Below are 23,586 nucleotides of genomic sequence, written 5' to 3'. Positions count from 1 at the left end.
TTCTCCAGCCACTGGCCTCTGTCCCTTTTTTTCCCTGACTAAAAAGCCTCTTCATAAAGGAAGAGCTTGACAGCAGATAATTAGGTTCTAAATGAGTCCCAGAGTGGGACACTCTTTTAATCTGTAGCCCTGATTAGGTCTATCAGTATTCTCATGAGGAGTAAAACAGACTGGCAGAAAATTTAACCTTCTGTATACTGGCTTTGATAAAAGCCTCTGCATCCTATCACCAGAGCTGTAACAAGCATGGGTAAACCCTGTGGGAGAGTGGAAGAGGGTGGAGGAGGAAAGGGAAGGGGAGAAGGTGGAAGTCGAGGTGGGGGTGGAGCTGCTGAGCACTGGAGGCATGCAAGTCTTACTTACACTGGGGGCTAAAAAACAGTCCCTGGCTGCTACTGCTTCTGCAGCTGCAGTGTGGGCTGCCTACCCAGGCTGTTGCTCCTATAGCAGCAGCACGGGGTCCAGATACCCAGATGCTGCTGCAACAGCAACGCTATCGAGCTCCTTCTGCTGCCAGGTTGTAGACTCCATTGGGGTGTGGGGCACAATACTTGTGCCCATATTAAATTGGAGACTGGGGCTGGTGTCCCATTCACCCACCCCTAGTTAGATTACTGCTTGTCACAGTGAATTTTCCAATGGATGCAATATAAACCTGCAAATACACCAATATAGTAACACTTCCATTGATTTTTAGAATGCATTAAATGATTGTCACAAAATAATTGTTTCTTTCCTACCAGGAAACTGGCCAATTACAAGTAGCGGAGAAAGTTTTTTCAAGCTTCAAGTTTTTTTTTTCAAAAAAAATCTTGCTTTTGCAACACCGAAGCAGGACAAACAGCACCTCCGCCTGCTGCGTCTCATTTATTCAGAGACTGCAGGAGGGAAGAAAAATAAAATCTATTTGCTCATATTATATGCCCACATGTGTGACCTGCCTTGTAATACTGATATGAACTTTAAAGTAGAATGAAACTATCTGACTATACCACAATATAGGAAGGCAGTGTCCCCAAAATGGAGAGCAGGGGAGCTTTACTCTCCTTAGATTCATCTAAGCTGTAAACATTTGGGTCTAACAAGAAAGGGCATTTCTTGCCAGTTTTAAAGAGCCCTGGGGAAGCTGAATAACTGCAGTGAGACTGGTTATGCTGTCTGGTTGGCATTTTACATTTAAATTACATTTTCAATGATTCACATAACCAGATTAATATTTTATTTTAATGTTACGTAACAGCACTTGTTCCTGCAAGCTGTCTCTGTGAGACTTAACAAGAGCATCTGACACAAAGCAGCCTTCCATGGTAGCGGGAAAATGGTCATCTTCCCTGGATCTCTGCATTTTAACAACCTTTGCAGTGGTGGGACCCTAACAGCCCACATTCCCTGCTTTACCTGTGGCAGGTTAGGGTGCTCTTAGTGGTTTTTCTGGGGCAATATGTCTCACAGCTGTGTAACAGGGTTGATTGTGTAGTTTTAGGAATAGATCAGACAAGCATGTGTATGGAATGGTTTACTTTGGGATGATCCAGCCTCAAGCAAGGGGTTGGACAATATAATGTCTGGAGGTCCCTTCCTGTCCTACTTCTCTATGACAGTTTGCAGGAATGTGCTCCTGTTAAATAAAGCACTAACATTCTGTAACTATACCGGACACCCATCTTTTGTTATCACATTAGTTTTGTTGGGTTTTTTAACAGAACTACGGATTAAAACAGCGCTGTCCAACTGGATGTCTGTTGGCTTCATGTAGCCTGCAAGCTCCCACCTGGCCGCCACTCAGCCCACTGTTCTTGTGTTCTTGCAAGCAGGGTCTTCAGCGCCCCCCCACTCCTCTGGGGGGAGGAGGATGGAGGTGGCCAGGCTGGCTGTGCTGGACACAAGGTAGGGGAGGGTGCTGGCCTGTGTGCATTACCTGCTCTGCAAAGGAGGGAGCCAGGCTGCCTATGTTGTGTGCTGCAGGTGGGCTTGGATAGCTCTGGATTAACACAAATGCTGTCCACATCTTTTCAGGAGTGACTGGTTACTTTTGGTGTTCTAATTTATGGATGATAAATTTGAGATGTCTTCAAGAGGCCTGGTTTTCTAAACTCACCATTTAAAAATTAGGCACTAGTCACTTTTTTTATAATCTTTGTCCTGAAACGTATAAATGATATGTATTGCATTGGGGCAGAAGCCAACGGGAATGGTCTGCATCCTGCTGCAAGGAAATAAGGCCCCAGAATTATAACTACATGACATACTAACAATGCAACTGTTCTACCAGTGGCCATTTTTCCAAGTCAATCTATCAATCAATAACTTAATATGTAAACATCCACTTACACCTAATTTGAAACCAATATTCTAACTTTCCATCCAATATGACAGAAGTGGATCTAGGATTTAAAGACTGGGATTTGGGAATGGGATGACAATTACAGCCTTGAGCAGAAGGAACAGGCAATAACAACAACAACAGTTGTCTGAAGAGGGTGAAAATTAACATTCCAGGGAGCACCCCTCTAAGGAAAAGGGTGCTGTTTGGATACATTAAAACATCATGCTTGGCTCTGTCACAACCCAATTAAGTACTGCCCATGCCACAAGCAAGAAATATATTAATCAAAACCAGATTTAGTCTGCACTAGGTTAACTAAGGGTTAACAAAAAAGATAGTAACAGTTTTTTGCTGCGCATGTCAAAAAGAGATTTATAACTGCGACACTAACTAGAAATGAAACTTAGCCTTCTGTGCTGTACATAAATCATTATAATTGGTCAAAGAAAACAAGGGGTGACCCTGTGATAACACCTAGCGAAAAACCGCTATAATAATTGGTGATTCTAATTAAATTTATGACGTGGCGAAAAGCAATTGGCTAGTACACAAACAAAACCCCGCTGCATTTCCGCGTAGTCGGGGAAGAGCGACTCCGTATACACCTGGAGACCTCTGACATAGGTGTTAGAGAAAACTGGATTTGATCCCTTGCCAGTTCGTCCCCCCCCGTCTTCGACCTTCTCAGACGTAATCGACGACCCCGACCCGACAATTCTGCCCGACCAGTTTTGCGAACTGATTTACTTATGCAGACCGACCTACGAACCCTAAGCTGTAACTAACCAAGTATCTTTAACCTCCGTCTTTCACCACCTTGATGGAGTAAGTAAATAATCTTGCTTTGCAACTGATAAGCGTCCTGTGCCTAATTCCATTCCAAGCGTCACAAATACTCGCCTGACGGGCCTCTAAAGGTCTCGTACCCTTCACTGCAGTGAACGGCAGTGACAGGCTCCCTTCAAAAGCAGAACACATTGCAACAAGGTAGGGGTCAGAAATGGATTTAGATGGTGGAAGAGAAGAAACAGAGAGAAAAAAAAACAGGGAGGGAAATCAGCAAAGGGGATTTTGGAGGAAGATAAATGCAGATATGCCAATGGAAATTAAAAGGAGGAAAAACAAAAATAAATTGGAGAAGGGATGAGGGAAGAGGAAAATGCAACTAGGGTGGCATCTTTCAATCCCTATCAAGGCATCTCCCTGTCCCACACACACAAGACTGAGCATGAGTCATTTGTACTGGGACAAAAAGCTTCCAAGTAAGAACACATTGCTCCATCCATCCCCAGTATTGCCACCACTAATTTTCCCTAAACTCTGTGGAAAAGGAGAAGGGAAAAAGATGGTGCTTCTAGCCACTAGCCACCAGTAGTACAAGGGAGAAGGAATCACTGTGACAGTCAAAAATACTCTGTAAACACAGAAAACTAGAGACTAAAACAGGTATATCATTAAGAAGGGGATGTTGACAATGGGTGTGCTTAAAAATAAAAGAAATAAAATAGAAAATATATAACATCCTGTATGAATTACCTTTTTATTGTTTTCTTGCTCCAAATCTTCAACAACCTAAGAAAAAATAAATATATTACCCAAAGAAACTGCAGCAAGACATGATTACAGTCATAAAAGAAAACAAAATCTCAACATCTTTTAAAAAATCTTGAAATTATATCCCCTTTCATTTTACCACCTGATTCACCTCCCTTTGACTCCCAAAGGTTTTCACTATCTTTCCAATTCACATACAAAAGATGTGGAAAGGTGCATGTAACTATACTGACAGGAGGAAGAAAGCCACTGGGTAATCATTTGTCAGAGCTGAGGGCTGGAGGGTTACATATAGAAAGAGAAGGAGTAAGAGACCATGCAAACAATCACTTGTCCTAATATACTCAAGTTGTCCAGACTGTGAAGACAAAAGCATTGAGACTACCTTGCAAGTGCCTGCCTTTGGAAAAATCCTTCTGCCTGTCTCACGAGATTGTACAATTTACTTGCTACTGGAGTACCATTCCCTGAGTGTCCTTTTGTGCCATCTCCAGTTATAACCTGTCACCACTAAGAAAGTACTTTAGACAGAAAATGGTGACACAGCACTCCATTCATATGCTTAAAGAATCAGGATTAATTATCAAGTCATTGTTCAGTGAAAGATCCAAGTACATAGGATGACTGACTACTTTGAGAACCACCACTAGGAGAGCCTCCTGGTTCAGTAAGTAAAACAGACTTAGCAGCAATGTTAAAATTGCAGTTCAGTGAGAAACTCTGTTAGGACCTGCAGCAGCATGGACACTGAATCTAAGAGAAAGTGAGCAGGCTCCTCTGATACTGCTCTGGAAAGATACACTGCCAAAGGCAGTCTGAATAACAAGAAGAATTTCCCTATTGGTATTTATCTCCGGAGCAAGTTCCAAAACAAGCCAAGCAGGAGAGAAGAGGCCAGAATGTTTCAATGATGAGGAAGAGTTGTATGGTTCTTCAATGTTCCTGTTTTCTTTTTCTGCGGCAACTAGGCTTTAATGCCTTGGACACTAGAGGTAGGCTTAGATCTAAGGTAGGCTTAGATCTGAATCTCAATGTATTATATCCAATTACTGTCAAGTGCTATAATAAGTAATCTTCTGTTACTGAGCACTGAATGAAAAACTATACTAAAGTCAAGGATTAGCAGAAAAAAGAACTCTTGCCCAGTCTGCCCACCGGCTTCATTGGTGTCACCTCAATACTATCATCTCAAACTAGAGTATTTTATTTCTATCTTATCTATCTTACTGTTTCATGCAAGTTCTGAAGTGATTGGTCGGTTCCTACTGTTCAGTATAAGCTGACAAGGCTGGTACCAAGCCATAAGTAGTAATCAAGAGTGCTATTCAAAATGTATCATGGCTATACAACTGTGACAAGAATTCAGTGTCAAAGTCAGGACCTGCTACAAATGCATGAAATTATTTTTAACTATTTCCAGCCAGATCCTGAAGTTTGTGCATGGTACTTTCCCAGGTATGGACCCCATTTGGTCCAATGCAAATGTTATTTGAATAAATACAGTAGGCATTAACCTGTAAAAATGTATATTGTCATAAATTTAAATGTCAGCAGCTGGGTTAGAAAATGCTTATGTGATTTATATCAAACTTCCATCTAAAACTTAACTGGATTATGATACTACCCCCTCAATGAAAGCTCTTTTCCAACAAACTCTGTGGAAAACCTTCCTGCAAAAATGCATATAGGAGACAATCCTACCTTTTTGACACTGTTGGCAACAACTTCTTTTTGACTCAAATCATCTGCAGAAAGTTCACTTCCAAATTTGAACTCTGGATGAGCTTCTTCTTCTTGATCAGCTACATAGGAATGGGAGGAAGAAGGGAATAAATAAGAAAAAACAATAGTACATAGCTTTTGTGGAAACAATTAGAAAATCATCAGACCTATTGAATAAGCTCACTTCTGAAAGCAAAAGTAAAAACAGGAAAACAGAAAGATTTCCAGCAAGTACTGGCAACTTTCACTGAATACCTCAAATTCCTGTACTGCATGCATAGATATAAAAAGATTTGCTCCATATATTTCTTAAAGATATTAATTTGACATAGGAAAAATACAAAAAAATTGTGTAAAAAATGACTCTTAAAATACAAATTCAAAATCTTCTGGTACCACCACATGACTTCTCATATGTCTGTACAGTCTCTTTCCTTCTGTACAATTCCCTGTAAAACAAGAACCACTTTTATTTATTTTTAAAAGCCTCTTATATATGGAACTAGTGTTTTCAAAGCAAGCAGTCTGGTCATGTGCTCTGACACAGAATCTTTTTTTTTTTTTTTTTTTACAAATTATATATTTAGATATAAATAATAATTAAGATGCTGCATAACTAAATCTCTAGGCACTCTAACACATAATTAATAATGCAACAAAATCCCAGCAGCATTAAAATTAATAATTTTAACAGGAATTCTGCGAGCCAGCTACAGATTCTCTCTTGTGCTCCTTCATTACCAAGGAAGCGTACTTCCGATCAAGCAGAGAAGAAAATTCTAGCTCTTCCCTTGCCAGCTATACCTTCCTTTTATTGTGAGGGGGAATCTGTCAGGTGCGCATCTACTGATTGTAATGGTGGCAGTATGCCACATGGAGGGAGAAGAGACCTGTAGATAGGCAGGTTCTGGGCCACTCAGTACTTTATAGATCATAATCCAACACTTTAATCTTAATTTAGAGAACATGGGGAAGCCAGCACAGAACCTTGAGTACTGGTATCATATGCTCCCAGCCCTACTCAGTAAGTGAGGTACAGGCAGTCCTTTACTTACGACTGTTCAAGTTACGACAAATGGCACTTAGGTTACGACCTTTGTAAATTACAACACTGTTTCAAAGTTCCAGTGGGGTTTTGACTTTACGACGCTGGACACAGCTGCCTCCAGCTGCTAAGTCTGTTGTGGTGGGATGTGGAGGGGAGCAGATCAATGATCCCACAATGAGGGAGGGATTTGGATTGGGGCTGGGGCTGGGACAGGGGCTGCCCAGCAGGCAAGGGGGGGGGTGCACCTCTTGCTGCTGCATGCTGTCGGTCTAGGAGGGCGTGGGGGGGCATGTGCCCCTGGATCTGTGTGGAACAGGCAAGGCCAAAGCTGCCCTGGGCTGCGCTTGGGGCTGGTGACAGAAGGTGCTGGGAGTGGGGGTTACGCCCTTTTGTCGCTCAACCAGCCAGGGTGGGGTGAAGCCACTGTTTTGCCTATGGACAAGCGGTTTGCAGCAGACAGAGCTGCCCCAGCCTCCTGGTCTCACCCTGGCTGGGCAAGCGGCAGCAGGGCATGGGGGAGGGGGTGTGTGCACTTGGATCTGTGTGGGGTGGGCAGGACCAGAGCTGCACTGGGCTGCACTCCAGGTGGGTGGTGGGGGTTATGGGGAATTTTAGGGTGGCTTACAGTCCCACCATAGCCCCCGCCCCACCCTGATCCAGGGAAACACTCCCTACCCCATGCCTTGCTGTTGTCACTTGCCCTGGCGGGGCAGGGTGAAGCTATGGTTCCTCTGGAAGGCACGGGGAGGCCGGGCCAGCCCCCTCCCCTACCCGCCCCACGCAGATCCGGGGGCAAACACCCCCCTTCTCATCCTGGACCAGCAGCATGCAGCGGTTAGAGCCACTGGATGAGCTGCTAGATAAGCAGCTCCCAGACCAGCAGCCCACAGCAGTGGGAGCCGTCCACCCCCTTCCCACATCACCAACTCCTGGCTGGGCAGCTCTTGTCCCAGCCCCTGTCCTAGCCCCAACCCCAATCCATCTCTCGCTGCAGGGCCTTTAATCTGCTCCCCAGCCACAGCAGACTAACCAGCTGGAGGCAGCTGTGTCAAACATGGTAAAGGAACCAATCCCCCATTTATAACATTATTCCTATGGGAAAATTGGTTCCGACTTACAATGTTTCGACTTGAGACATGGTTTTCAGGAACCAATTGTGTCATAAGTCTGAGGACTGCCTGTACAGCATTCTGTACCAGCTTCAGTCTCTGAATGGTATTAAGGCAGGGGTGGGCAAAGTATGGCTCACGAGCTGGATCCAGTCCATGGGGAGACTTTGTCCAGCCCACAACAGGTCCCTCAGTTCTGCCTGTCCCAGACACCATTCAATCTGTGGCACATCCTGCCACCCTCTGGGCACATTGCAGGGCTGGGGTGGCACTGCAGCTGGACTGCCTTTCTAGGTAGCCCAGGTGATGGCAGCTGCTTCCAGCTGCCACTGGCCCCAGCTCTGTGGTACTGGTGGGGACCTGTGCACAGATCACCGACCTCAGCCTGCCCCGTGCCCACTCTGGAATTAGCCTGGTGGAGCGGACCAGCTCCCAAACAGCCAGAACCTACGTGCACAGCCCCGACTCCGGCTTGCCCTGCACCTGCTTCAGACTCACCCACCCAGGTTGAGCAGTGGCAGCAGCGGCTGGTCAGAAGCTGCTGCTCAGCGTGAGGGAAAAGCAGCTCCTATCACCGACCTCAGCCTGCCCCGTGCCCACTCTGGAATTAGCCTGGTGGAGCGGACCAGCTCCCAAACAGCCAGAACCTACGTGCACAGCCCCGACTCCGGCTTGCCCTGCACCTGCTTCAGACTCACCCACCCAGGTTGAGCAGTGGCAGCAGCGGCTGGTCAGAAGCTGCTGCTCAGCGTGAGGGAAAAGCAGCTCCTTCCCTTCGCCAGTACCAGGCCCTTCCTGCGGAAACCACCCAGAGCTTATGCCCAGGCTGCCCTATGGCTCTTCTGCACTGCCACCACTACCTTGCTGGGCAGCTCAGAGGCAATGGTGATGGCAGTGGAGAGGAGCTGCAGGGCAGTCCAGGCATGGGTTCCAGGGGGCTGAAGCAAGAAGGGCCTGGCAGTGGTGAGGGGTAGTGGCCACTTCTCCTCCAAGCTGAGCAGCAGCTTCTGCCTGGCTGCTCAGTGTGGGCAGGTGGTCTGGAGCAGGCGTGGGGCAGACCAGGTTCAGGGCTGTGAGTGCAGGTTCCAGCTGGTCTACTCCAGCTGGGGTGCAGGGCAGGCTGGGGTTGGAGCTGTGAAATGTTGGTGGTGATAGGGAGGAGCCACAGGATGTGCGGGCTCCAGGCTGTTGCAGGGGGTAAAGAGGGTGGTGCTGACCGGTCCATGGCAGCTCTCCAGAACTGCCTATGTGGCTTGTGGGACCAAATAATTGCCCACCCCTGTATCAAGGTGTCACCATGTAGATCCCCACTGTTAAATCTAACTTTGTGGCAACAAAGCAAAGATAATGGGAGTAATGCTCTGCATATGAATGAAAAGGTTATAATTTTGTAGGCAGACAAGGATACTAGAAAGTTGACTGGACAACAGCAAGACTGAGGGCCAGGCTCTACTCCACATTTCTTAGGTGTCTAAGTGGACTTGAGGCACCGAAGTTCTATTCTATCTTGTTCAAGTCCTGAAAATCCATTAATGAATCTATGTTTGAAATGCACCATCATCTTTCCCTCAAAACTGAGGGTCACAAAACAGTAATGATGAGGAGAAGTACCTACCAAACTTTTGCATTAACCATTTTTCAAGGTCTTAAGCAGGGTGGAATAGGATTGTACTTAGAGGCCTAAGTCCATGTATGTATCTGAGGCCCCTTCTACATCTTACATTTATGCCACTATTAACATAATGGCAAAGGTATTGCACACAGATCCAATGTAAGGTGCCATAAAAGAGCAAACCATGTGTAAAAATGTTCTACATATATACTACTGGAATGTAAGCGGGTCCCTCCCATGTGTTTGCAATACCACTCTGGAGAGATACAGCCAATATAAACCAGTTTTATGCCTGGTTTGTATAGTGCCTGAAACTGAATGGGTAGCAATTAACTGACTGTCAACCCCACAGCCCAGACCTGCAAGCACTTGGCTTTTAACTTGGCAGCACAGGAGGAACCTGGGATCATGATGCTAGGCTTCCCCTCCACTGGCAAATAGAAAGGGTGGGATTGGGACCTGATCCATGATCCCAAAATTGTGCCACCTGTCATGTGCATGTGGCTACATGTAGAGTAGAAGAATATAGCTCAAACAGCCACTGGAATTTTAAAGTAACTAACAAGTTACAAACACTAATAATTAGTACCAGACATACTCCCTAATAGTACTTCTACTATCCCTTCAGCTGCTTTGCTGATCACTGCCTCAGTGAGTTGTGGTTCAGTCAATTAACTCTGTTTTATGTCTTACCCTGCATCAGAATACTGGCTGAGGCACCCCACACCTTCATTCAAGGATACAATAGGGACAAAGTTGGGAGTCACCAGCTCCCCATGCCTAACTCTCTTAACAAGCCTTTATACACATTGAATTGGGGGGAGTAACAGATTGCCTCCCTGCATCTCCCTACTATTTGACAGCTCTTCCAGGAGAAGATAAATTGCTCAAAATTACGTGCTAGACCTCTCCAAGAAAAAGGAAGAAATCCATTTAAGAGGAGCTGAATCTATTCCCACCACCATCCACTGGTGAGTTGAGAATGCCTAACAAACAATTGTTTCAAAGGCATTTGAAATATCTAACCATTCCACCATGGACTTCACCAGTGCTCTGGAGAAATCACTGACCAATATGACCAAAGTAGTATCTGGGCCCAAGTGAGTTTTCTATCCAGCTTTACAAATTTCAAAGGCATTTAGTACTGACAGAATGACCTTGCCACAATCTTTTTCCCAATCTTACCCAAGAAGGAGAGATGCAATTCTGATCAATTAGCTCAAATGAACAAAGGAATATTTTAGCAAAACAACATTAATGCTTCTTTCCAAGCAACAGGCATTTTGACCTCTAACACAAGTGCAATCAATTCCCACAAGCAGGAAACTCCACCTTTACCCACTGACTCTACCAGTCAGGAAAGGCATAGATCCAAAATCATTTCCTTATTGCACTGGCAATGTGCCACATATGTGAAGACAGCGATCAACACGAAGATGACCAAATTCAAATAAATACTTTTAAAAGACTGGCTTTTAGTACACTGGAGAAAAAGCTTATTTTGTAGTATTTATAATTAAATTGAAAAATAAGGGTAGTTTCAGGAGGCAAAAGCAAATGTTTTTGCATAATAAATAATTTATCAGAGGAAGAAAAACAAATTAACTCCCATAATGGCAGATAAAAGTCCACTCTTTCTACTTTCCCCCTTTTTCTAATTACATTCTCTTATCTTTTTCTCTTTCTGCATGCTTTTGCAATTTGATTATTCATTCATTAGTCTGCTTTTGCAATTTGATTATTGTGCTACATCACTCTCATATCTTAAAGAAATAGCCCTTGATAAAGTGCAAAGCAACAAATTAATAAAATAAATGGGAATACTGAAAAAACATGCGATGGATATGCTTGGTTTGCTGCTAAACATGCCAAAATAGGGACACAATGGAAGGATAAACAGTGAAAGTGCTAATGCAGCACTTTTCTAATGGTATAGTACTCTAGATTTGCTTGTCACATTTTCCTTTATTTCACATGTGCTTTGAGTTTAAAGAATTACCATTTACAAATCAGGACAAATATATTTCATCATGCAAAAATATCTCCTGAGAAGCATCACTTGTAAGATCCTTACCACTTTCTATTTCTTCTTCATTGTCATCCTCTAGGATACTCACAGGAGCAGCAGTTTCCCCAGCCTCCATCATCTTTTTTAAGGCCTCTAACTGTTCTGTTGAAAAAATGGAAAGAAACATTAAAACATTTAAATCATAACACATGAAAAAATCCTGAACGATTAGGGGTTATTTCTCATAGTACTGAATTTAACAAGAGTTCTCGGTGCTCAATATTGAACTGGATGAGGTCAGCAGCAAAGATTTATACAAGAACAAAAGAGGATCAGTACTTTTAGAGATAGCTTGGAAAAGCTGTATGACTGTTGGGTTCTTGTTTACAGTGGGAACATTTACACATGCATATTAATGCAATGCAATAAATTCTGGCGCAATTTGTACCAGAGTTTATTGCTCTTGGGCAACAATGCTTACATGTGCACTTGGGACCACCGTATCTCGAGCTGGGGGCATGCGGCCCCAGCTAGCAGAGGGTCCAGGTGGTCAGTCTGCCAACCCGGGGCTGCTTCAACCTGGCTCAACGTGCTGCAGAGGGGCTGGCTGGGGCACAAGGGTGCTTCAGTGTGGGGATAGCCGGCAGGCAGTCCCCTACACTTAAACACCCTTGTGCCCCAGCCAGCCCCATCAGTGTCTACATGTGTGCTGTGGCAGAGTAAATAATTCTGCCACAGGATAGTACTTTTATCAGGCAGTACTAATCTACAGTGGAGTTAATTAGTTTACTCTGGCCTAACAGCTCCGCAGGTGCAGACCAATAACTCCGGAGTAAGTGTCTCATGTAGATGCTCTCAGTATTAATAGATATCTAACTACTTTCATGGGCTGATAAACATTCCACACCTGAGCTGATGTTGTACCTGAATATAATATAGACCTGGGGTTTTGAATTCATTTTGTCTTGCCTATACTGCTGAAGTCAACAGGATTTTAGCCACTGTTTTCAAAGGAGGAGGGAATAGGGCTTACCATTCTTGGCCATAGTAGAAACCGTAACTACCAAAATCATTATTTATGAACAGGCGATAAATGCCAAGAATGGCTACAAAGTAAGAAAAAAAGTCATTTGAAACTTAATTTTGGGGGTTTTTTTAAATTTTGGCAAAACATACTTATGAAATACATACTTCTGTAGGGAGAATTTACTTTACAACAGCTTCCATGGTACATTTTAGCCAGCAATTAGATAGCCACCTAATATTACATTTATACAGTTCTATATATTTATAGGCAGTACTTTTAAAAGGGGAGCAAAGCTCTGCCACTGATATGAAACCCAAGTGTAAAAAGAATCTTCTTTACAGTCACCATGCTGTTGTATACCCTTCATTTGGACATTATTCATACTGTAAATTCTTCTTTTGGGGAAGTGGGGCAATATGAGGCTGCTGACAGACATTCAATTAAAGGTGCAATGGGATCTGATCTGTGATCCCAACAGTCCACCTCTTGCCATTCCACACATGCATGGCAGGAGGCGCAACTGTGGGATTGCAAATCAGATCCCAATCATGCCCCTTTGCTGGTGAATGGGAAGCCTGGGGTCATGATCAACTGATCAGCTGACTGGCGCTCCCAGCCTCAGGATTGCACTGGAGTTTTGAAGGACTCTGGTGTGCTCCTGCAGTTGAGAATAGCAATCAACTGATCAACACTAGTCACATATTCAATTTAAGGCACAACAGGAATCAGTCACAAAGGTATTACATATATGTTACGTAACATCTTTGTGGCTCACTGCCTGTTTTATCACACCATTAACTGCATGAACCTGTGGCCAAGTTACTACTGAAGACGTGATTAACTGGTTAATCACATTTTAAATGTAATGTCTGCCATGGGCCTGACATTCAGTCATCTAAAGGAGATACTTTTGTTTAAATGACAGATTAAATTGATTTTACTTACTTTTTTCCACTTCGGGTTTCAGCCTTTTGTTTTTTATAAGTATCTTTCTTTTCAGGTCATTAGGGGAAGGTAAGTGTCTACCTGGTTCAAGCTGCAAAAGAAGAAAAGTTTATTAAGAATAATTTGTGGGGTTGGCTTTTAATTTTTGGCATGGCCTTAAGCAACAGGCTGTGAGCAAGCAGCACCTGGATTGAATAGCTACAACTAGTCAGCATACCCCATACCAGCAAAACTGTTGGAACTTTTTTCCATTCTCTCCACACCTGCAAGAAGAAGGGAGCAAGTACTATACACTTATTGCCAAAGTCTGGGTGTCTGGGAGATGCACATATTATGGGAGTTCCTCCCCTTTCTCCCAGGGTTTGTCACAATCTACCCCTTTATTATTTCTCCTTCTAAATAATTCACCTCTTATGCTCCACTGAGGCAGTAATATACAATACTGAAATTATTAAATGATTTCTTTTAGATTGGGAAAGGAGAGGAATAACATCTGACCATTCCTCATTCCCTCTCTGAGATGGAAAAGAGCAGAGAACAGCATTATCTGATACAACCACACTGCAGGAGTACATATTTGGGTGTTACAACAGGCACTGCAGGGTTGGGAGGAGGAAGAGCAAAGAAACTATCACCTAGAACTGAAGTTGGAAGGGTCTAGGTCTTACAATGAGGGTCTAGGTCTTACATTGAGGGAAGAGTGAGTTGGCACTGGAAGATACAGGCCAATGTAGGAAGGATTCTTAGAGCAGGGCACAGAACTCTTGGCATGCCCACATGCCAAATATTTGGTCGCTTTGGGCAAAAATTTAGTCTCATGCAATGCGGCTGCTCTGACGTACCGTAATCACAGCATGTCAGAGCAGACTCGATTAATCATTATGGTAATTACCGCACTCCAGCAGACTCCACTATATTGTGTGTCAGTGTCCTTGCACCAAAAAATGGTGGTGGGGACACTTTAACTAAAGGTCATTTGACGAACTTTAGTTAAAGACCCCTGCTGCCATTTTTCAGCGCAGGGATGCTGACACATGAGACGCTCTGGGTGCTTTAATTACAGTGGCCTAGAGCACATGTATAAATGCCCAATTAGAAGAATTTGAATCAACTCAACTCTATTGTTGCTGAAGACCACAATCAAGAGGCTCTGAGAGAAGCAACTATCAACCCACCATGGCCTGAAACCCAAACAGAAGAAGAAACTAAAGAAAAAAAATAGCAATTGGTACAATTACCTTCCACATTAACACTCATTTTAAATTTTAATCCAGTTAACTCAGTCATCCGTTATTCCTAGCAATGAATGTATTTTAATGCCACTAGATGTCAGTATAAGCAGGCTTCATTTAGTTCCCTTGGCTCTAAAATGTCAGTGTTCAATTAAAAGCAACAAGCTTAGGACTGATGTCCCCTGGGGTATCTGCCTGAATTTAAGAGTGAATCTGCTTCAGCCAGCTTGAGACCCCTTCCCGAATTTGCCTTCCAGGAAAAACATCAGAGACATGGAAATGCTCATTATGAAAAACGAGTTCCAATGTTGCACCAGATTAATTTTTTTGGCAATTTTTTAAAATAAGAGTATATAGAGTCAGGGTCAAGTGATGGTTAGAGCCAGCCACGCGTGAGAAATGTGCTTAGGGATATACCTGTCATATGCAAGAGAAAAAAAAAAGCCAAACTATGCAAGATACTATCACGAAGGTGGGGTGGCCAGAATGTATAAGGGATGGCGCTAAGAAGGTGAGAAGAAAGGTCCTTCTCTCTTCCTGCCTTTTCCAGAAAAGTGATGCAACAGGTAGCACTGGGTCACCACTGGCACTGATCCATGTAGGAGTACTAGATGATTAACCCCAGAATGAATATTGGTGGGCCATGCCTCTGAAGGAAGGTCTGCTTCACCATTTGCTAGATTTTCGGGGCATGCACTAATCAAAATGCTTGCAAACTCCACCAAATTACACTAGTCCTCCTGTAATGCTTGCAGCAGCAACAACAGCTAAATCAGTTCTTAATTAAGCATAAGATTACAGAGGGAAATTAAATAAGAGGCACCGCCGCTCCCCCATTAAGATCAGGCACATATGACTTTGTACCACTGACTGCGATTTCAGAAAAAACGTGAGACAAGCAAATGTAATACATTTAAAACATTTTTCATGGGAGCTAGCATACAATAGGGGAAAGGGACAGGGATCTTCAAGCCCCTTGACAGAGCCCTGTAGAGAGGAAATGAAAGAAGTCACATAAGGCCAGGCTGTGCATCCAAAAACAGGGACACAACATCAGTAGTTGTTTGAAAATGTAGACATATGCAGGATTTTCCACTAACGGTGAGTGATCCCAATCTACCCTACCTCTGAATTTGTGTAAGAAAGAGAGTTTTTAAAGATACATACTGGGTGTGTTTCTAAAGGTTGCTTCAACAGGAGATCTCCAAAAAGATCTTCACAGTATTTTGACATCTTGTACTGTTGGTATTTACTGGAAAAAGTGACATTGGTTAATTATTAAAACAGTTTAAAAATAGTTGTCATTCAGTAAATAAAGTTAACAGAGAAGGAATGCAAATTTTTCATATTTTATGCTGCTCACTTTGGCCAGGATGACAAGCATTATTTTAAAATACAGTGTCTGTAAAAGTTTAACTAATAACTGAAAAGCATGAATTTATTTGGACTACTGAAGTGCATGAACTGACTGAAAGCCATTCTGCTAATGTGACATTCAAATATACTTCACTGCTTTTCTGCAGATTTAAACACTATGTTATTAAAACAGCCTAAAGCTTGACCTGTGCATTAAAGCAAACATTCATAATCTTTTCAAAGTGACATCTAATCTAATTCATCTGCACAGTCCTGCACAATGTTTCCAAGTACATTTGACTTTTAATATTTTGAGCTTTATCATATGTTGGATCTTTCCTTCACCGCATTATTAAAAATGGAAGAGAAGTGCAGTTTATACCTGCAATGATTTTCAAATGAAAGGATGACAGGATATTCCGATGTAACAAATGCAGTCTCTTTAATGGCTTGAATCACATCCTTTAAAATGTAAAGAAAGGTTTAATGTCAAATAAAGCTGCAATCAGGATTAGAAATATCTCATACAAATTGAAGAGGAGAGTATCTATAATAGATTATAGTAAAGACAAACACATGACAAAACATGCAGATTTTTCATCTCTATTAATTCCCTGAATAACAACGGACTATATGCCTGAAAAATTCTCTCTTCACATGAGGAAAGGCAGTGGCTAGAGCTACAACCCACCCATACTTTTCTGAACCAAAGGGACTGATCTGTCAGAGAAGACAATTTTGGCTAGAGAGACAACTCAAGTATCTTCCCTGTCCCTTTCACAGGTAAGGGGGGCTCCCAGAGCTGGTGTTGTTTCTGTTGGAAAAGAGAGACTTCTGGCCTAAGTATAGGGAGATTAATGGCCCAAATGGTTCAAAATGACCACCCAGTTTAGACTTAGCTTGTCCTGGTGCTAAACTTACACTTACAGACCAGGTCTCAGTGACCAGCAATCAGTCTAAACCGGTAACTGTACAGATGCTCCGTGCACACAGACCAGTCTAAAAATTGTAGAACCTGGTTTAAGATAAACCTGGATCTATATAGCATCAAAACGTATTCAATTTAGGTTAAACCAGTGCATAGAACTTCTGTACACTTTCCCTGAGCAGCCCTGGGGCTAGGAAAACCCAACCACTAGTCCCAGCTCCAGGGCTGCTCTTTTCACACCCCACCACCCCTGCACTGGGATATTTTTTGCCCCCATGGTCCATTTTCCTCCCCGCACCCCGCCCCTGACCAGCCAGCCCTCTCAACCCCCATCTCACAAGCCACTCTGGGTGCAGCCGCTTTTGTCAGCATTCACTGTTGCTGAAGCCAAGCAAGTCAATTCGGCGGGGGTGTGGAAGGGGAAGGGGCAGAAGGGATGGGGATGCAGGCTTGCTGGGGAGGACCCAACCCCATCAGCAGGTCATGCCTGCCCTCTCCAGTCCATCTGTGGGTCATGCCTGCCACCTACCCTTCACGGGTGGCATCTGCCCCTGACCACCCCACCCGCAGGTTGCGCCAATCCCAACCTCCCCTCTCCCCCTGCAGGTCCCAGCTCCCCCCCACCCCACCCCACCCGTGGATCACACTGGCCCCTCCGCCCCATCCAGGGGTCATACTAGCCCCAACCACCCCACCTGTGGGTCACGACTGCCCTCCACCACTCATGGGTCGTGCCTCCTTCACATCCCCCGGTAGACCACCGATTCCCTCCAGCCTGCTGGACCCCTAACCTCCCTGCTAGCACCTCCATCCTGACTTACCTGATATGGGGCAGCCATTTTGATCCGATTCAACCTCTCCCTAATGCCCCCAAATGTCTGCACTTAGCTCTGAAGAGATTGTGCAAGGGGTCTGAATGGGTTCTCTTTATGTTTTCATATGGAGAGACCAAGGCAAACAGTTAAGCAATTTGGATAAAGGACTCATCATTATGTGGATGATTTAAACCATTAGAACAGGGGTGGGCAAAATACAGCCCGTGGGCCAGATTTGACCTGCCAATTGACTGGATCCATCCCACAGCTGCCACCAGGGCACTCTGCATAGGTCTGAGCCTGACCTGCTCCCAAAGGGGCAGCCCACACTGTACTCCCATCTGCTGGCCCAGGCCCCAACCAGCATGCACAGCTTCTGACGCTGTTCCTGGTATTGCTCTGCTCCCCTTGCCTTTAGTGCAAGCCACCTGACCGCAGCCTCTCCCCTGCCTGCCTGCCTGCCTGGAGAAGTGCAGCCGGGGCAGGAGTGGGAAGAGGAGCTGCCATTGGAGGCAAGGGGAGCAGAGCAGCACCCAGCCAGCTGCAGCCACATCAGGAAACAGACCCTCCAGATGCTGCATGCACCGGCCAGGGCCCAGGCCAGTGGGGCTGTTCTGCTCCCCTTCAGCAGAGGCTTCTCCTCCTGCTCCTGCCCTTGCTGTGCCGCTCCAAGTGGCGGGGAGCTTCAGTCTGGCTGTTCCTGACTCAACATGCAGGGCTCTGGCTTCAGTTCCTGGTTGTCTTTGACCTGCTCCACCCACCTGTCATGATGAGTGGTCACCTGCAGCTGGGCAGAGCAGGTGGAAGTTGGCCAGGAGCTGGAGCCTTGCACACTGGGGCAGAAGTCACCAGGCTGAAGCTTCCCCCTACTACTCACTCAGAGTAGTACACCAGGGGCAGAAGCAGGAGGAGCAGTGCCCCTGGAGGCAAGGGGAGCAGAACAGCCCCTGGCCAGTGTGCAGCTTCTGGTGGGGCTCTTCCCAGTGTGACTGGAGATAGGAGTCTCTCTATGCAGACTTTCCCAGTTTGGGAAATGAAAGGTGAGAAGGGGAGTGTGCACTTAATTCCAAATTTTAAGATCCCTCTTTACACATATATTGATAAAATTTACCTTGAAAAGAATATCTGTACACATTGCTTTTCCATGTGTTATTATTGGTTCTTGATCTTCACCTTTCCCATCCCAACAATCCAGTTCAACACATCTAATAACCCAAAAAATACCATGTCAACTTTCTCAGCATTTACATAAATACATACACTATTTATTGTATTCAATAAATTTATTGTATTCAATAAATAGAGAAATTGAGCAAACCTAGGCAATCAGGCAAGTGCAGAAGCTAGAGTGAGTTGTAATTTTAGAACTGATACAATCAGCTTGAAAGGAAATGTATGTAATGCACCAACTTATCATCTCCTCATTTCACTTTGATTTTATAACTCTGGACTTACTATGTTAAAAGCAAAGTGTGCAAGAGCGTACAATATTTGAGTGAAAAATGTTTTTTCTTCACCTTCACACTCCTTTATTTATTCTCCCAACAGGTGAATTTTTACTTATTACTGCACTTCAGAAAGTTAAACTGAAAGTTACTGGTTGGTATTCCTATAAATCTAGATGGACTTAATTACATTAATTAATTAGATTGATTAATTACATGCCCTGAAATGCAGAATTTTGCACTTTGGCAAAGGGACACCCTCTCGCACTGTTCCCACATGCCTCCCTACACATATGTGGTGTAACAGCAAACAGGCTGCCCTTTCTCTCTGTTTTCTGCAAAATAAAGAATTCATTTATAAAGCTATCATACTGTTTAAATTTCTGTTAATCTTTCTGGTATATTATAATCAATGCTGAGGTTGACACTGTGTACACTGAAATATTTTAAACATGAAGTTTATAAGCCATTATATTCTCTTTCCAACCTGCATCCAGCCAACAGCACTTGTCTGTACATCTCTACTGAAGACTTCCCTCCAAACTGCCTGCCTGTTAGATATGTATTGTGGGAGGAACTGATGAAGTAGTGAGCCAGAGGATGTTCCATTTCTTGATATAATTCCAAGCGGTCTAAAAAGACTGGGGCATTTTCATCAGACATCAAGTATCTGCAAAATCCATCACTTGATATGACACCTGGAAGGGAAGAAAAAAAATGCACAAGTTCACGTAATAAGCAGATAAGGTTCTTCAGGCAAATTCAATATCTTTATAAGTTAGTATAATTTTCTTTAAACTTGAGATTCTATGTCTTTCAAAACCCCAAGTGGCCGAAACACTTTTGATGTTCCTTTTTTCTTTGCTTTGTGCTTCATAAATTATAGCAAATAATGAGATAGATTATGGTCTAAATAAGATCAGAATTTACCCCTGAAAACAACTTACATAGGGGTGTCAGGAAACATAGTTAATCTTCTGAACACTTGCATTAAATAAATATATTTGGAATTAATTTGGAGCTTATACCTTTTAATATCACAGATTGGAGCCCCATTTTTGGCAAAGCACATGGTGCAACAGCTTCAATTTTATCTTGTTTATCATGACCTGTCTTCAAATAGTGAACCCACAATGCCTTCCATTTTTACTTGCTCATAACTTCCTGAAAAAAGTTATACTTGGGGCTTAAATACTTTGTGTTATTTCTCAGTCATGGGTGAAGCATATGGAAAACTGATGCAAACCACTTCACCACAGACTGTGGGGGGAGAGCCAAACCCTAAAACCTGCATTCTCTGCTTAAGACATGAGATTCTTTCCCCTCCCTGCCATCTCCTAAAAGGAACGAAGAATAGCAGAAAAACATCTTGAAGGATGGCACGTGGTTCATCTAAAAAACAATGACAGAAAAAAAATCATGACGGGGAAAGCATGGTGAATATTTATAAGGGCTTTAATAAAGAGGCTGATCTACCCACAAGCAACAATGCCAAAAAAAGAAGACTCTAGAGGTGCTCTTCTCTGGAAGAAGATGTGTACTGAACTATTCATTTACTGTAGAACACAAAAAGAGGGGGTAGTTATTCCTTACTGGGTATGTCTACACAAGACGCTTTACTGGGCAGCAGACTAATTTGCTGCGCAGTAAAGTATCACCATCTACACGTGCATGGCAATTAGGGCACAGTAGACTAATTTACTGTGCTGCCAGATAGTCCTATCAGATACAAGAGGTGTCTGGCAGCACAGTAAATTACTGCACTTAAACACATGTGCAGATGGTAATGTTGGGATTAGTTTACTCTAGCTCAAATTGAGCCAGAGTATATTCAGTCACATTAATTGCACATGTAGAAGCACCCACAGTTCTAACAACTGATCCTTTACTCTTGCTGCACAATGGTTGAGGTAGAACTGCTATCGTGCAGTGAATAGGGTCTCAATTTCCCATATGGTGCCATCCCATGCTCAAGTATTCTGCTGAACAGAGGCTTCAGTATGAGCATTGGACTGCACAGAACAGCCACCAGAAAGCCTAACTTCCACTGGGTGCTACCATCAGCTTCTCTATAACTCTTAATTTCATATGGATAAAATCTTCATGAAATCACTGTGACAAGAAGCAGGCCACTGATTCTCAACCAGGATGTCACTGCACCCTGGGGTGCCTTGAGATCTTTTCAGAGGTGCCACAGGATGCCACACAATGTTAGCACTGTTAGGTGTGCAAACATGATTCACAACATAAACCCATAGTGTTAAGCATTCTGACCTGTTGTGGTTTTTCCAAGGTCTTTGCAATGGGAGTATTACTCTATTATTTTTCTGTAGTCAAAAAATCAAGTGAAAACTAAGCATTGACATTTTCCAAGGGGTTCCTCAAGTCTAACAAGGCTAGGGACCACTGGTGCAGGCCCTTTAAGAACCCAGAAGATGCAGCTAGACTTGCTTGCTGTTGAGGTACAGGTGGAGGAGATCTGGCCACTGGTGAGTCTCCAGATGAGAGCATTAAAAAGGCTAGCTGAAAGAAAGCAAGGAGGTAGGAAGGATCTTGTGGAGGCTGGAAAGGGCTGATAGCTCCAGGGGAGAATGGCCATAATTTTTGTTTGTTTCACTTGCTTTGCTGAGAGGACTTTAAATAAAGGACCTGTTTGGAACTTGGGAAGAAGGGTGGCTCGCAGTCACCATGCTGGTGAGGAAACAACAATTTGGAAGAAAAAAGCTATTTCTTTCTGCATTTGGCTACAAAACAACCGAACTATTAACTGGAAAAACAATTAAAACAGTAATAAGCTCAAGTCATTAACATGACCCAATGGCTAGCTAAAAGGATTAATGGTCAGCATCCATTTCTGGACACAGTGTATGGGTTGTAAAATCCTTGCCTTTTCAGTCTACTAAAACTCTATTTCCAGGAGTTGATTAGTTTCTCCCCACTTGAAACTTGGGTGCACAATCTTTCATTCTGGAAGGAATATCTCCACTGTACCTTGTGTATTTTGGGAAGATATGTCAGTTCAAAGACACTGACATTTGAACAGTACACAGACACGGATTAGATTGAATAGCACTGGCAGCCTCCTTTTCATATAGTAAATTAAATGAGTTTGGCCTCTAGGGACTTGGACACTTCAAAATTCCAATGCAATGACTCCAGAAGAAGAGAAGAATGGGATTCCAGGGTGTCTTAAGATTGTTTTGTTGTAAGAAGTATGCTACTCTTGATGAGGCATATCTCTCATAAGGTTGCCAAAGCAGTGCAGGAAGGTTTCTCCTCCAATACTTGGGCATTACGGAGAGGCTGTCTCCTCACAGATTCTATATAAGCAACAAGAATGTCTTGCTATGTACTATCTGATGCAAAGACAGTGGTATGAACTAAGAGCCCTGCCCAAAGCCACCTGATGAAGGATTACTGAGAGACAAGAATCAAGGAAAGCAACCCAAGGACCCCTTTATAAGCCCTGGTTGGAAAAAGTATGCCAGGGGCAGGAGTACAGCTGGAAGCAATGCAGTTTCTGTGTAGTACTTTGAGCTGCAACGACTCCAGCTAGACTGTTGTAAGTTAGAGAAGCCCCCAGGACTAAGTTATGCTGTCAGCCTCTTCAATTCCCAGAAAGATCTGAATTAGAAGGGTTTAAATGTGTTGTTGCTATATGATTTTGATCTTGGGGTTTTCTATTGTTGCCCATTTCTACAGTATTGGAAAGCCTAAGTGAGCAAACAGGAGCACAGGGTAACATTTTCCAAAGTGCCTAAGGCTACGGACAAGAATGCCTTGCCAGCAGCCTCCTCACCTCCCCTCCCCTACTGAAGTACTTCAAGACTGATATGTGCTTGGCTGTCTCTGGCATGCAAGGAATTTTCCTGGTAGGAAAGCAGAAATCCTTGCATGCCTCTTGGCCCCTGGTCCTCTGAAGGACCAAGCACAGCTGAATGCACAGAAGGAAGATCACTGGCTGTTTGCTCCCCTTTCCTGCCCCAAGTGGTGGATGAGAGGTCAGGAAGCAGAACACTATGGGATGCCGGACCACCAAGGAACCTCCTGCGTACAGGCATTTTCAAGAAGCTCTTCAAAGATGTTCCTTGTTTTCTGAGCATCATTTTTAAAGCGCCTCTTTTGCCATGCGTATCGGTATGCTCAGTGACACTTCAAGCATCATGTCTATCTGTGCCTAAATGATGTTTTTGTTCCACAGGCATGTAGACCCCTAAATAGCTTACACAATTTTGACAATGTTAGCCAAGTGTGTAAAGAAATATGATGCTAGAGTTTTATACGCAGATTCCTTCTCCCCCATACAAAGACTTGTTTACCTTTACTCTTCAAGTCTTCATCTGGCTCATATGTCTCAATTATCTGCATTGCTCTTTTTATATCATAGAATGGAAATAAAATTTCATTCAGTCGTGGATCTCGTTGATGCTAAGGTTAGAAAATGACAGAATTCAGCAGG

The 23,586-nt window shown here is 43.6% G+C and overlaps 1 protein-coding gene across 11 annotated transcripts in view; it reads right to left on the bottom strand.

Moving 5' to 3' along the window:
* PLCB4 (phospholipase C beta 4) overlaps positions 1–23,586 on the bottom strand; it is a 361,997-nt gene that overhangs the window by 77,799 nt on the left and 260,612 nt on the right. For all 11 annotated transcript variants that reach the window (XR_003093691.1, XR_003093694.1, XM_025202256.1 and 8 more), the window contains 9 exons: positions 23,447–23,555; positions 19,615–19,825; positions 18,794–18,887; positions 16,322–16,401; positions 15,751–15,835; positions 13,352–13,442; positions 11,446–11,541; positions 5,582–5,682; positions 3,863–3,898 (listed from right to left, as the gene is read on the bottom strand). Coding sequence is in view for 9 of the 11 variants with exons in the window: in XM_025202256.1 (XP_025058041.1) it covers positions 3,863–3,898; positions 5,582–5,682; positions 11,446–11,541; positions 13,352–13,442; positions 15,751–15,835; positions 16,322–16,401; positions 18,794–18,887; positions 19,615–19,825; positions 23,447–23,555 (903 nt within the window). In the remaining 2 variants the exon portion in view is untranslated. The remainder of the gene's footprint in view (positions 1–3,862; positions 3,899–5,581; positions 5,683–11,445; positions 11,542–13,351; positions 13,443–15,750; positions 15,836–16,321; positions 16,402–18,793; positions 18,888–19,614; positions 19,826–23,446; positions 23,556–23,586) is intronic.

The sequence above is a fragment of the Alligator sinensis genome, unplaced genomic scaffold (genome assembly GCF_000455745.1).
Source record: "Alligator sinensis unplaced genomic scaffold, ASM45574v1 scaffold140_1, whole genome shotgun sequence".
NCBI classification, from domain to species: domain Eukaryota; kingdom Metazoa; phylum Chordata; order Crocodylia; family Alligatoridae; genus Alligator; species Alligator sinensis.
Note: the sequence above shows the minus strand (reverse complement) of the source record. Positions and strands in the feature narration are given on the sequence as shown.